Source organism: Trachinotus anak, unplaced genomic scaffold, assembly GCF_046630095.1.
Source record: "Trachinotus anak isolate AG129_WGS33_773 ecotype Australia unplaced genomic scaffold, CSIRO_AGI_Tana_v1 ptg000015l, whole genome shotgun sequence".
NCBI classification, from domain to species: Eukaryota; Metazoa; Chordata; class Actinopteri; order Carangiformes; family Carangidae; genus Trachinotus; species Trachinotus anak.
The window spans coordinates 462,164-476,970 of record NW_027273866.1 but is presented as its reverse complement, the minus strand read 5'-3'; the positions used below and the strand labels follow the sequence as shown (position 1 = coordinate 476,970).

Here is a 14,807-nt window from a genome sequence, read left to right as displayed (position 1 = left end):
GTGGCCTATCAACTAGTGTGTCTTGGGAGAGACGTCCTGTGTTTGAGGTCACGCCTGGCACAGTGCTGCACACAGGGCTTGAAACTGCAACACTAAGGTCATTAGCATGCTGCGGCTTCTCCATATGTTGTCACAGGAACTCACAATCGCAGTTTAACATGTTTTTTTAAATGAAGGCAAACCCCACTTTGTTAAAGAAAAAGGTGCACTGAAATCAGTGGACACTGAGGTGAATTGTTAAAGGCTAGGTTTCCGCTTAAGCTAGCCTTTATTAGTGTGTCCCTCTGGAATGGTAGAAGGTCAGTGTAGGGGAATGCTAATTTGTCCTCCAGCCTATCACAGCGGTAATGAGGGAGATATGGCCAACCGGAGTTCATCACCATTACCGTTGGGTAATAAACACTCAATGAATTTGCCTCAACACCTCCCAGACACGCCTCTGTGCGCTACACCTCTTCTTACATGCTCCATTCTTCATACATTCGAACACTTGCCACCTACCTCGTCCAGTGTGAGGAAGGTTTCATTCTGCAGGGGTTTCAGGTAGATCTCGAACAAACAGGCCAGGTCCTACACCAGAAAAACAAAAGGTTAGTGACAAGGAATCAAATGCTAAGATCACCCCTTACTTTTCCCTTTATAACCTCTATCTGCCTGCGTCCCACAATCCCCCATCTCATTCCTCCACCATCTCCCCTTTTCCCCCCACCCCCCACCCCCCACTCCTTTAATGTGGCTGTAGCTTGTCTTGGTATCAGTGGGAATATTCTCATTAGGTTGATTTATGGGCTTCCTCCTGCTCCTCCTCTGCCTCACCCACCCTCACCCCACCCCTTAGCTACCTTAGGCACTAGTGGTGCACAGATACGGGTGAACAGGCTCTCTGGGAAGACAATCTCCTCCCTCAATTACAAATCAGCAGTAGGCTGACTATGAGGGGTGCACGGGGAAAGGGACTCAATGAAAAATGAGGAGATGAAGAAGAAAGGGGAAAAATGCCCACCATGTCATGTGTTGCAGACACAAGAAGATCATGAATGTGGCTCTTTAATGTGCGCCAGGGAGGAAAAGGTCATATTGGAAAACATGAGGGCAGCAAAATGATTGGGCAGGGGGAAGATAAATAAGGCGAGACAGGAGGAGGAGGGAAGGAGGAACCCTGACCGTGACACAGGAAACAGCATCTCAATCAGTTCTTCTCTTGTTCTTTATGTTCCATCTCACTACTAAGCACAGTATCTTACATTACATGACATTTGTGAAATACACTTATTCGCTTTCTTGCCGAGAGCTAGACGAGAATATTTACACCACTCTCATGTCAGTATGGGGAATATATAGCTGGAGCCAGCAGCCCTTTAGCTTAATCTAGCATAAAGAAGGAAATCAGTGGGAAACAGCTAGCCTGGCTCTGTCCAAAGGTAACAAAATCCACCAAGCACCTCTAAAGTTGACTGAATATCATATCTCATTTGTTTAACCTATAAACAGACCCTAGTGTAAAAATGACAACTTGCAGTTTTATGAGGGGTTATGTGCCAGACTATTTCTTGGCCAGGAGCAGTAGTTTCAAATGCTCCCAGCCAATAAATAGTCAGGCACGTAAGCTGCCATTAAAACCTCTGAAAGTTGTTTTTACACTTCAGATTTAAACACAGATTTAAAAAAAACAACAAAAAAAAACAAACAAGCTATAACATGTTAACTATTGCGTTTCAGAGGTGCAAGCTCTCTTTCCCCCTATTTCCAGTCTTTAAGCTAAGTTAAGCTAACTGGCTATTGACGCCTGCTACATATTTTCGGTCTTGTCTTGTTGAAAATAATAATTTTATAACTGAGGAGTAAAAAAATATGACAGTTTTGAGTTTTATCAAACTTTTATTCAGGCTTCTGAGAAGACAGCTTTCAAAGCTTTGTGGTCTCACCTTCACATAGGACTTCTCTGTGTCCACCAGCTCCTGGATGACCTTTCGTAACCTCTCAGTGGCACTCATGTGCTTGGGGCACGGTCTGATCAGGGTGGCCTCTCTCGTGGGACCTGAACCCAACTCCCCTCCCTGCCTCACCCGCGGTTCCTTGGTGTCCTCCATCAGACCACCAGCGCCTGAGCCCGTCCCTTCCTGGAAGGACTGGTAGAGAGTGCACACTGTGTCTACGCTCTGTAGGGGGCAATAAAGAGACAGGGGTGGTATTTAGGTTAGGTAGCTCAGAGATTATAAACAGCCAGCTGGATAAAATGAGGATCACACTTGTGATAAGACACTGCTTTGCATGCATGCAAAGACAGTCATGCATGTGCCCACAAGCAAATTCTCTGAGATGCATTAAAATGAAAAAGTCTTTTACTTCCCTCATTTAACTATTCACCACTAATGATTTCAGCTCCACAGCCATATGAAATAATGATGTGTATACAGTAGAGCCACACTGTACATGGCCAGCCATTCCCCTGGGTATACTAAGGGCGTTATGGAGATTTAGTTATGCACTCTATCCTAATTGGCTTTGCATCAAAGACTTTACAGTGCATCTGAAAGACTGACTGGATATCCCAGCAGATAGTATTATAGCACATTACATTCTTCTAAATCCATAATGGACAGTTATGCAGCTTTGTGTCACATCAGTTCCAGAAAATTTGAAATGCCAAGAGATCCCAAGAGGTCATGTATTAGTTTGTAATTGTTTGTATTAGAGAGTGGAGGAGGAGGGTTAGTAGCATCTCATTTTCTAAATTTAGTTGGTAATACCTCTGCTCATTCACAAAAAGTACAATTGCCTCCAGCTTGGCTTGTACTTCTTTGATAGGTGGAACCCCGTGACGAACTCAGCGTCATACCATTTACAGAGGTGTTTGACGGAAACAGATAATCCGCATTATTTTATATTGGACTGCATTGCCTGGGGTAAGGAAATTAACATCAGCTCTAGGCACCATACTGAGAAGCCTTGCCTGTGGCGCGTAAGATTTTGTAGTCTGTGAGCAACTGTGGCAGAAAATGAACCATTATCAGCTTCTCTGTTCTATTCCCTGGGACATGAAAAAGAAGCAGTGAGGGAGAAGCCTCTCTCTTCTCTCTACATTACACCATGGTTGCCACTCTGCTGTATATGCTTTTCAAATACTTGAGCAAACGTATGTACACTTCAATCAAAACACAACCTAATGTCTTACCTTACAGGCAACTCAAGCATATCACTTCATCAACTGCACCGGGCTTTGCTACACTATGGTGTGCAAGCCATCAATTATGATTACTGTGCTAAAAATAGCCTCGTGATGACCAGTGCTTCTTATTCCAAGTAAATGGCATGATGTAGCATTATAATCTGTGGCCAGGCACTAGAATCAGCAGAGGCTGATAAGTGCCAGTAATAGCAGGTTCCAATCCGCTGCACAGCAACACAGCACGGTGGGTTGGCCACGACGCCAGGCAAAACAGCTGCTCAGCACTCTCCATATTCCTCTGTGTGTGTATGTGTGAGTGTGGGCGTGCTGGTATTGAAAATATTGCATGAGCAAGCATCCGAGTGCAACTCACTACTGAGAGACTGTACACTAGCACAAATGGATCAATAAACCCTTCATTCTGACACTGCAGGCGTCAATGCACACACACATGCACACACACTGAGCAGAGGGTGACAGCTTGTCTGAGCCACTCTGCTCTAACACTGGTGTGAGCTACCACCCACAACCCACCCTCCAATTCCACTCCCAGGGAGCCCAAAGACAATCAAGGCTTCCATTAATAAGCCTGCGACTCATCAGCTAGCTCATTATAGCATGGTCACTCCAGAGACAGCCGTCCGATGCTACAATACAGACTGTGTGACAGACTGAAAGACAGAGAAACGAGAGAAAGAGACAGAAGGGAGAAATTCCTCTCTGTGTCCTCTATGTATGTCTGGGTTAAGACTCTTTCAAGTGATCCACCACCCACAGCAGTGCTCCACTCTGGATTTCTTTGAATGTGGCTAGAAAATTACGACTGGGCCTTGATGTCTCCCTGTGCACTGGTCGAGGGACCAAAGAGCCAGACACACTCATACACTGCAAATAGGCATACCTTTATATGCAAGCACACACGCAGCTGGCTAAACAAGACTTAACAGTCCACAGCTAGCTCATTATAGCAGCTATGCTAGCAGCTCTGTGAAGCAGCTGTTCTTTGGGCTGAATGCTAATGTCAGCATGCTAACACTTCTCACAATGACAATGTTAACATCCTAATGTTAAGTAGGTATGTTTGCCATGTTGAACATATTAGTTTAGTGTGTTAACATGCCAATGTTAGCTAATAAACGCTAAATAAGCTAAAGCTAATGGCTGAAAAGGCCATGGTGCTAGCTTTTTAGCCACACTTGCTTAAAAAGGCCTTCTTACACTAATAACTGAGTTAAAGGTTTATCTATCTCTAAAGTGCAACTTTCTCCAGTTCAAATAAATTGTACTTTTTTAGCCCACAATTGAGTGTCTGAGCCAATGGGGAGCTTAACGTGTTTCTCAACATTTATTTTGATTGTCTGCATGAAAACACAAATGTAGTATGCATGTAATTCATAAATAACCGAAGAATATCATACGTGTAACTACATCTGCTGACGTACACTGTTCCACTAAAGATAACAAAATGTGCTTCAAATGCCAATGATGGTGCCATGCACAGTGCCAGTCAGCTTTCATTCACTGATACACGCTCTGGGAAAACTCCATATTGCACCAGGCAGGCACACAAGGGGAGATTGCCTCAAGGAAACACAGAGGTTGAAGGATATCAGAGCGACATAATCATCAAATAGGCCACTGGTAGCTCCAGACACGGGAGAGCAGCCTTGTGCAGACAGATAACAGTCATATCTGCCATTTATTTCAGCTACAGGCGCCCAGAAAGGAGAATGGAGGCCTGCTCGGGTCTTTAAAGATGTGTGTGCACCCGGTAGCACACACCACCGCTCAAGTGCTGAGTTAATTCCCATCACACCCACACACTGGAAGGATGTGGGCTCATGTTCACGCACACACACAAATGAGATGAAGGAGGAGCCACAGTATTGGGGGAAAAAGGAACATATATGCTTGGTTCGATGCTTGGGGACATGTGCTCAGAGAAAAACACTTTCACCTCTCACACAGCTTCCTAAGTAAATAAGACATCATCAACACTAAATGGCAGATACCTGCAATGGAGCGTGACAAGAAGAAGAAGAGGTGGGCTGAAAGAAAGAGAGAAGGAAAGGAGGAGGGAAAGGTGGGGGCCCACACACTGTCATGACGCAGGAATTGCAATTGTTTCACAACAATCCTACCAACACAGACTGACATCCAGCCCAAATAACCAATTAAGAACCAAGGACAGGAGCCGGCAGAGGCGGGAGAAAAGCCTGGGAGCGCCGGGAAAGACAAGTGGATTCGACAGCACCACTGTGGATTCCTGTTCAGATTTTCTCGCTGACAGCTATCAGCTCTGCATCATGTTTCTACCTCTTCTTGCTGCTCATGCCCTTTAGTCAGTTCAGAAAAGAATTCTATGTCAACCCTTGGAGGTTAAAAAAATAAAATAAAATCACCCGAGAGGCTGATGAGTCATTTTGTCTCCATCTACACATCTTCCTTTCTGACAGCATCCAGCAGCCTTTTTTTTCATTTACAGTCAGTTGTCATACACATCTACATGATGTCCATTTGCTACGATCCCCCCCTAGGACAAAGTAAAAGATTGCTATACCCAATTTGTCAAATATTAATCCATATTTTTATAAATCCACTTACATTTTCATTCCAAACTCACCAAAGAAATCCCCTTCACATAAATCAAGGTAAATCTCTCCACCAGCCATCTCATCCCTATGAAATTAAACGACATCTATTCAATCCAGAAAGCCCCTATTGAACCTACTTACCATCTGGAGCAGTGATACTTTCCGTCTGGTACTGATGACTCCCTATTGTCTCTCTTAACGAGGCCTATTCATAAACTGCATCAAATATCACAACATAAACAGCGTCAATCTTTCTAAATATTTACTTGCTCTCTCGGTCCTCTGCTCACCATGAAGAGCAGTCTATAGAGCAGCCTCCATGCTGCTGTGGCCTGCCGCTGGGTCCTCCGGGCCAGCGAGCAGCCCTTCCTACGTAGCCTGCTTCCCCTAGATGCTGGCATGGCTGCCCCGGAGACGGTGTGTGGTTTAACGGCTTGACCAAACTGGAGAAAAAATATATCCGTGACGGAACTGAAAAGTTGACCTGACCGTCCTGGAGATCTTCTCTCTCTGTCAACCCCTTATTATTCGTCTGATGGTCAACTCTTCAACTTCTCTCAGCCTCCTCTTTCTTCCCTGCTCTCTCTCTCTCTCTAATTTGCAGCTGCCCGTCTCTTTTAGGCCTTGGGTCAGAAGCCTCAGTCTTGAGTACGACTCAACCTCTGGGGTGGAGCGTGCTTTGATGGGGATCGAGCCATTGATCCTGCGTCCTGCCGTTCTGTGGGCGTAGGCAGAGAAAAAGTGCTTGCTGCTGGCTTGTTTTGCATATCAATCAGGAGTGGACTAAGTCTGGCCACTTGGTTTGTTAAAACAGAGTGGGAATTTTTCCCCTTGCTCACTATCTGTCTCTTTGCATCAGCGCTGGTCAGCCTATGTCTCTACCTCCACACACTGCCATCCATCCTACTTCCCTCTGCCCATTTGCCTCCAGATATCTCCATTTCTCCTTCCTCTTCCTCTGGATCTTCCCCTCTGCTTCGGCTCCATGTGACCTCTCTGGTGTGATTTCCAGAGAGCTGAATGGAGAGGCCCGGGGCTGTATCAGTGTCCAGTCTCTCAATAGCAGCAGTACAATGTAGACTGTTCTGGCTTGTTACCTCCACACACAGAGGAATGGCTGACTCAAAAATGGGAGGCTCTGAGCCGGTGGGGGTAACAGGGCAGGAATGTTAACTATGGCCGCGCACAAGAATAAAACGTGACATGTATCGTACATTGCACATAGTGCTTTCACATGCAATAAATAAACAGATGACGGCGGCTCTGTCCTTGTAAATTAAACTTGTTTTCCAAATTTGTTTTATTACAACCAAATTTAGCTCATTCCTTGTGAGGGTAACCAATTAAATGAAGTTGGGAGGCAAGACTCTGGCTCAGGTACTTTCTCATCTGGTATCACGTAAGAAGACAATGCAGTGTCAAGGCATGTGTGAAGGTTCCTCCAACTGTTCCTCTATTTGACAGCAGGCCTGATGACAGTCAGGACTTTGTTAAGGTATTTTTGGGCATTTTATTTTTTACTAGACAGACACATGGGAAACAAAATGGGAGCGACATGCAACAAAGGTCCCAACCAGTTGTGAAATAGGGTCATTGCAGTTCATGGTCAGCACCTTAACCCCTGGGCCTCAGTCAGGATTTTTCTGTAAGGCTTCAGTACGCTTCAACAAAACAGGTTTTGGAATGAAAAAAGAGAAGAACCAACTTCCACACATCCACAAACCTGGCCAGATGCTGCAACACCTGGCGTGCTGCATGAAGAGTTTCAGAGTCCACAGTCAGAAAGGCGGTGTGATGCACTGTTAGAAGATCCAACGCAAACTTTATGTGAATCATGCCGAGGCCTTACCCAGCAGCTTTTTAGGGGTGTTTTTTGGGGCACATACACAATAGATGTGAACTTACTGACAGCTCAAAGTGTGCCACCAAATATTATTCAGTCTTATTTGAGTTATACTCCAATACTTGTTTTTTTTCCTTGAGTTGGGCATAAATACTTCAGAAAAAAGAAAGGAAAAGGAAAAAAAACATGCGCACACAAACAGCTCAGCACTGTCAGACTGGGAGGTTGCAAGATAAACACTAAACACTGTCTCCATCTCCCTTTAACGCTCAGATGGAGTCATTATGTTCAGAGCTCAGATGAAACGCTGCTCAAATCAAAGGAGAAGCTTCGCGTTTTACCAGTGGAGAGGCCACATCTTAGCAGAAATAAACAAACAAACTTCAGAAGGGAGGGAATAAAGAAGAGGGGATGAAATACAGGAGTGTCCCTGGGGCAGGCTTTACCCATCCCTCACAGGGAACAGCTGTGTCATGAACCTATGAGAGTGAGAGCGAGAGAGCACAAGAGAGAGAGTGAGAGAGAGCAAGGGAGCACGCCCGGTGGCCGGTAGGCAGCCCAGTGATTCATTTGCCATGTTAGTGGGCTATAGTGCCACAATGCCATCTTCTTTTCAAAGCCCAATAAAAGAAGACACACGCTCATAAATCAAACAGTAGAGGGGAGGAGAGAGGAAGACGAGAGGGAGGGCTGGTCCCGTCGCGCTCCACTCAAGCCCATTTACGCCTTTTATTATTCAGCCTAAACAAATATTATTCCACAAAGTCTCGGAGGACTTTGGGAGAGGAGTGTGTTTTAATAATGAAACCAGCTTCAGATTAAAGCACCCATTCTACTGAGTCCCCTAGGCTATTCAGATCGACTCCTCTGCATGACTGCCAGTACAAAGGCAAAGTAATGCTAGCACTATATACTATTCTTCCACCAAGATGCTTAAATGCAAATGAAAGGTTAAGTGAAAATGCTTGTTGCCAATGGTAAACATGGCTTGATGATAAACAATCTTTGGAATAACTAATGGAAATCCCTCTGCTGTCCCCATTCCCTTTCCTGACCTGGAAAACACTCAGTCTGAAGTAAAAGGACTCATTCTGGCCTATCCACACCATTCAACCGCCAAAGATGAGATGGTACTAACAGATAATAGAGCCACTGTGCAAACAATGTGACTATCTGAGAGCGAATACATGCCCATAAAGACACTAACTGCAAGTCAAACCAATACAATTAATCCTAATAGGGCCCATACTGCTGAGATAACACCATGGATGGCAGTAAAAGTAACACTATGACCTTTTGACCTGTTCCTATCTGCCTAGACCATAAACCTTATACGAGAGCAGTTGAATTAAAGATCACCATGGCAGAGATACAAGTAGAAAACAAGAGTAAAGGTCTACAGCCACACAGACAGCTCTGTGAACGGCTAAATGCTAAAATCAGCATGCTAACATGCTCACAGAGACAACGCTAACATGCTGATGTTTAGTAAGTAATATTTACCATGCTCTGCTAGCATACTAACATTTGCTAATTAGCACTAAACACAAAGTCCAAATGAGTCTGGTGTCATTAGTTTTGGAGGTACTTGGATAGAAACCAGTGTAGTGTAGAAATTAAAATTCTCCAGTACAAACAGTGCTAGATGAAAATTCAGAGGATCATCAAAGTGGTTAGGTTCAATCCTCTGTGCACCATTGGTATCAGTGCTGAATTTCATGGCAATCCAGCTCATGGATTTTGAGATGTTTCAGTCTGGATCAAAGTGGTGGACTTTCCATCTGACTGCCGCACCACATGGAGCAAATAATTCATATTGGAATTCTTGTGCTCTGTAAAATTAATGCTCCAATACAAATAAAATGCAAATACTAGGCATATGAATTCTGACTGTCAAACCAGCGCAGACTCACATGCCTGGAGATATTTTTACCAAGTACACACAGAAGGTTGTGGGAGTTGTGTGAAACTGTGCAGCTCAAGTATGAAGACTCTTAGTATCAGCTACCTCAGTTAAAACCTGCTGCAGCCCATAATTACCGGTTGTTTATCCCCTTTGGCGTCTCTCTGGCAGGACAAGCAAGCAGCCATGTCCTGGGCCAGGCAAGCCAGCTTGTCTTTGACGAGCCGTCCCAGACTGAGCAGCGCAGAGCCCAGGAACAAGTCCTTCTCCTCAGTCTCGCAGCCGGACGGCCAGAACCAGCACATGGCCAGGAGGGAGCATAGGGCCTGGGCAGGCGACTGGTCCCGCATAAAGAGCTCGATGAAAGTGGTGAGGTAGAAGCACGACTGAGGAGCTTCATCGCTCACTGGTGGGGCTGCGATTGGTATGGCCACTGACATGGCTGTGCCAGGCACCCCCTTTGTGGTCATTCTAGCCAGATCTGGTTCATGCTGGATCTGGGTCCCTGCTGGTCCCTCCGTCGCTCCTTCCTTTCAAGTTTTTATCTGCCTTTCCAACTTGTTTACAGTGGAGTGCACTGACAAGAGCAGGCTAGCATTAACTGGACTGACAGCAGTAAGCTTAGATTATTAGTCTGCTCACGGCCAGATGGTGGCTGATGGGCTTAGTCATAACACACACACACACACACACACACACACACACACACACACACACACCCAATTTACACCCCCCAAACTCCCATCCCACAAATTGACACACACAACAGTTGGGTAAAGGAGATTCTCCGAAGTTTAGGGAGGGGATGTTTGTAGCTCCGAGGAGGACAGGATCATGTTTGAAGATGATGATCCGTAGGCATCAACCATATCTTTTTGAAGTCTAGGACCCATAATATGAGAGCAGAATTAAAACTGATTAATTCAGTCTCTTGGTTACACATTTTTACAAAAAAGTGTCAAAACACCTCAGAGACTCTTCTCGTCTACTGAGACAAGCGAAATAGGAAGTTCAAGACGCAAAAACGGAAAGAGGTAACAAAACCAGCACAAATGTTGCAATCTATTCATGTATATGTCTTTTTCTAATACAGAGAAGCCTCTTAACATTACTACTCAAGTCAAGTGAATCAATCAAGCCGAATGGTACAGTGTTTGGCTCCAGTCACAGCTTTCTTCAGAGGACTATTTAAATGCTCTTACTCAAATGTCTGGACATAAGCAAAGGGGGTTAATATGTCTGTCTCTGTTTAACCTTTGGTTTAATACAAGACATGACCAGCTATTTTACAACGTGTCAAACATTCAACATCAACTTATGGGGTAAAATCAATGTCACAGTATTTATAATATAATGGAATTTGACATTAATGTAACATGGCAGTAACTCACATCAGGCCTCATTATGCACAATAAATAATACAGATATTGTTTCATTCGGCTCCACAACATTACAAAAACACATGAAATTAGGGCTTGCTTCATGCAATTAAAAAAAAATTAAAAAGCCCATGGTGACATCTTCAAATGTCTTGATTTATCCAACCACCAAAACCCAAAGAGAGTGAATTTAACACTATAGAAGACCTAAACCCAGCAAATATTTGCACCTGAGAAGCTGAAGTCAGTAATATTTTGACATTTTTGCTTAAAATTGACTTACACTAATTGATCAATTAATTGATAAATTGTTTTCATGAAGCATTTTAACTGGATACATTAAAGTAGAACTGACACTATCCTTTATTTTCATTATGGTTGTTCAGTTAATCAATCTCATGTTGACATATTCAGGTTCTGACACCCAAAGGTATTCAGTTCATTTCCACAGGAGATGACTAAGAAGAAAAAAAGCATTTTTTCCCATTTGAGAAGCCAGAACTAGTGAATTTTTTGCCAAAAAAAAGATTGAATTATTGCTCAATTTCTCCCCCCAAAAAAATTTTGTCAAGTAATTCCCTAATTTTTTCAGCAGAGCATCGAAGCAGGGATGGAAGGTAATTTTGGTGCGAGAGGCCCTCAGTACATCCTGGTATGTTCATCTGCATGTGGATGATACACGTGTGTGACTCTGCTACAGTGAACTGGTGCCATGTGGTGAAACCAGACCACGCCAGATTACTTCCCGTGTCCTTCCATCTGTCTACTGGGATCGCCTGGTATGCTGAACAGTACATGTGTGTGTGTGTTCACATGTACGCGTGAGACTGTGTTGATGACCTGCCAGCCAAACAAATCCCCCGTCAGGCCTCTACTCGAGCCTTTCAGTTCCTAAACAAGCAGCAATTAGGTGTGGCGTGAACAAAATGGATGCTGCAGTTTTGAATTTGAAGACACGCATCCACATTACTGTGTTGCATGCATGTCAAATCAATTCAATTTATGGTGCCTCGTGGGAGTTATCCGGGACCAATTCAGTTGACTTCTGCAATCGATTGGTTAAGCTCATAATCGTACCACAACACTGTGTTAAACCAATCGCTATGAAGCTCTATAGCCAAATGTAACATTGAGTATGGAATCATTATCCTGATGGAAAACAACATTATCAGTTGTGCCTAGTAAGCACTTCAACTCACACACACACACACACACACACACACACACACACACACACACACACACACACACACACACACACACACACAAATCTCTCTTGTGTAAAAAATTTGAATGCGAGGGACCAATTAATCAAAGGTGGGCAGTCTAGTGAGGTAGCCGATTACAAGGTGTGACAACAGGCTTGAAATTAGTTCTTCCCTTCCATCCATTTCTATTGACTCCCACAATGCCGTCTGCACGCATGTGTGCACCTATATGCTGATACATGGCTGATTTTCTACCCGGTGACTCGATTTCTCTCTCCTCGCCCCAGAGAACAAACTGATGGCAGCGCAGTGATTAAATTCAGCTCTTCATGATGACAAAAATCTGATTTACCAGCACCAATATCTCACCCTGTGTTTTTTTCTTTTCATATCGCCTTCACAGTGGCTGACTCTTCCTGATGGAGAGAGCTTTTTCTCTTTCTATGCTGAAAATGTGCACTTATGCAGTGACCTAAGCACACACATTCATAAACCACCTTCCTTCCCTCCCTCCCACACATACACACACCTATCTCCCATTCTTCCATTCATTCCTCAGTAAAAGACAAACGGCAGGGAGCTGAGGAGCAGCAGCAGCAGCAGCAGCAGTGGTGGTGCAGTGCAGATCCCAGCGCAGTGGGACTGACTCATGTCGCCGGGCAAACAAAAAGAGAGATGAATAGAGCCAGAATAGAGTGGGGAGAAGAGAGCTAGTTGTCCTTTCTAATCCACCTCCTGGCTGACCTCGGGTCAAATACTGCACGTCATCTTCTGACACAGGCAATTAGAATAAAGCCGTGCCAGCCACGTCAATTAGCGATGGTTTCTGGATATTTGGCCTGGATTTACTATCATTGAATCACTGCTAAAATGAGCACAACACTGCTGCCTATTCCCTTTTTCATGTAGCTCGTAGTACATAATGAGCAGCTTGGTAGAAATGCGCCAAACGATCACTCACACTGTTGATAGCAACCACATGGCTTTAAAGGACATGAGGTATTAGCTGAATGATGGAAAAGAAGGTGACTGTGTATGGACACACACACACATCTGCTCCTAGGCTTCCATCCATGTCTACATCATTAACACATGGCTATTCATGATGACCACACACACTCATTACTGCTCTCAGTAAACACCAGCATACAGATTGTCCTATATCACATTGCCACAGTTCTGAGGCATAATTCCCAACGGGACACTCAGTTTAATGACTTCAATACAGTTGGTTTACACATCAAAAACCTGACCGGATATTGAACAAGAGACAGGACAGAAATAGGTGTGCAATCTGCCGTAAACCACGAGGGAGAACCATATGGCATGTTTATTCCTCTAAACCGGTTTGAAACACAGGAGTTGTGGTAATTGCAGGGTATCTAGACCAAATACAGGACTATTAAGGCAAAGACAAACACAGGGATATGTCACCAGAAAGATATCTGCATGTCTAAAATATACTCACTAAAGAGACAGCCTCTTCTCTCAGTCTCGATCCTATCTGTATGACAGTAATACGATGCATTTCTACTGGTGGCTATGATGGAATATCCTAATTATTATGGTAATGCTAAGGACTGGTGCCAGTCTGGTTTCTGAGAGCCCCACAGCTGCCACTGCGAGTCAGCACAAATACACATGCGTAACAATGTGTGCACTTTTATTCACAGAAACAAACCTGGATGGAGAGAGAGTGGTACCTTACGTGGATGTCAAAGAGACAAAAGACAGCACGTACACACTAACTCACACAGACGCTCTCACCCCTCCTACCTTGCTGTGCTGAACAGGCCTGTGTGCGCAGTGGGAGTGACCATTCTCCAGTCCTACGCACAGGGGCTCAACACCATGAGCTGCAGTGCACACATCTGGAAAGAGAGACGGAGGGAACAGTTTCAGATTTAGGTTAAGTGTCACTCTGTGTGTGTGTGTGTGTGTGTGTGTGTGTGTGTGTGTGTGTGTGTGTGTGTGTGTGTGTGTGTGTGTGCTCTGCTCATACCACCCATCACTTCATCTGTACTATAGTGGTTTTTTGCTGCAGCACATCCTTCTTCGGACCACAAAACACGAACAATGCTGGCTGGTCTAAAACCATCATGAGTGCCTGCCAGTGGCACAGAACTTAAAAATGTCTCCAAACTAAAAATGGCAGTGGCATTTAGTTGTCCCAAAAAAGAAAAAAAAACAAAACACTTGGCAACCCTAATTAAAGACTCTGTTATCTATTTTCTGAAACCCTAAAGTTGTTTTAGAGATAAAGTTGACTGCTCCTCTTGATAAAATGTATATTTGCATATGAACCCCCCCTGACATGATGATATTATCAGGTTAACTGAGTGTTTTGAAAATATTTTTCCTGATTTTATATCCACTTTTCATTAAATTCAAGCTCCCAAGGACAAACTCTCTAGCAGTTGGCACATGAAAAGACTTTATTCCTGATTGTAGCCTGGGAGGCAGGCCAATGTGACAGCAGGAAACAAAAAGAAAACTTCCAGACCCCCGTGGAGCTGAACTTTTCTTTTTCAAGCTCGCAATCATAGTCGACCAAATGTGTGACTGCTGGAGCAGAGTCGCTAAGATATCTAGTCATCTAAATTTGATTCTCTAGTCTTAAACTCTAGCATCAGGCTGAATGAATCCAGATGACATACAGTTTCCTTCTAGGAATGCCACCATGAAATTGGTTTTGTAATTTGTGTCAGACA

The 14,807-nt window shown here is 44.1% G+C and overlaps 1 protein-coding gene across 5 annotated transcripts in view; it reads right to left on the bottom strand.

Moving 5' to 3' along the window:
- Window positions 1-14,807, bottom strand: part of LOC139633097 (rho guanine nucleotide exchange factor TIAM2-like) — a 90,407-nt gene that overhangs the window by 9,011 nt on the left and 66,589 nt on the right. For all 5 annotated transcript variants that reach the window (XM_071498511.1, XM_071498514.1, XM_071498510.1 and 2 more), the window contains exons 15-17: window positions 13,873-13,967; window positions 1,926-2,159; window positions 502-570 (exon numbers count right to left, since the gene is read on the bottom strand). In XM_071498511.1, the coding sequence (XP_071354612.1) occupies window positions 502-570; window positions 1,926-2,159; window positions 13,873-13,967 (398 nt within the window). The remainder of the gene's footprint in view (window positions 1-501; window positions 571-1,925; window positions 2,160-13,872; window positions 13,968-14,807) is intronic.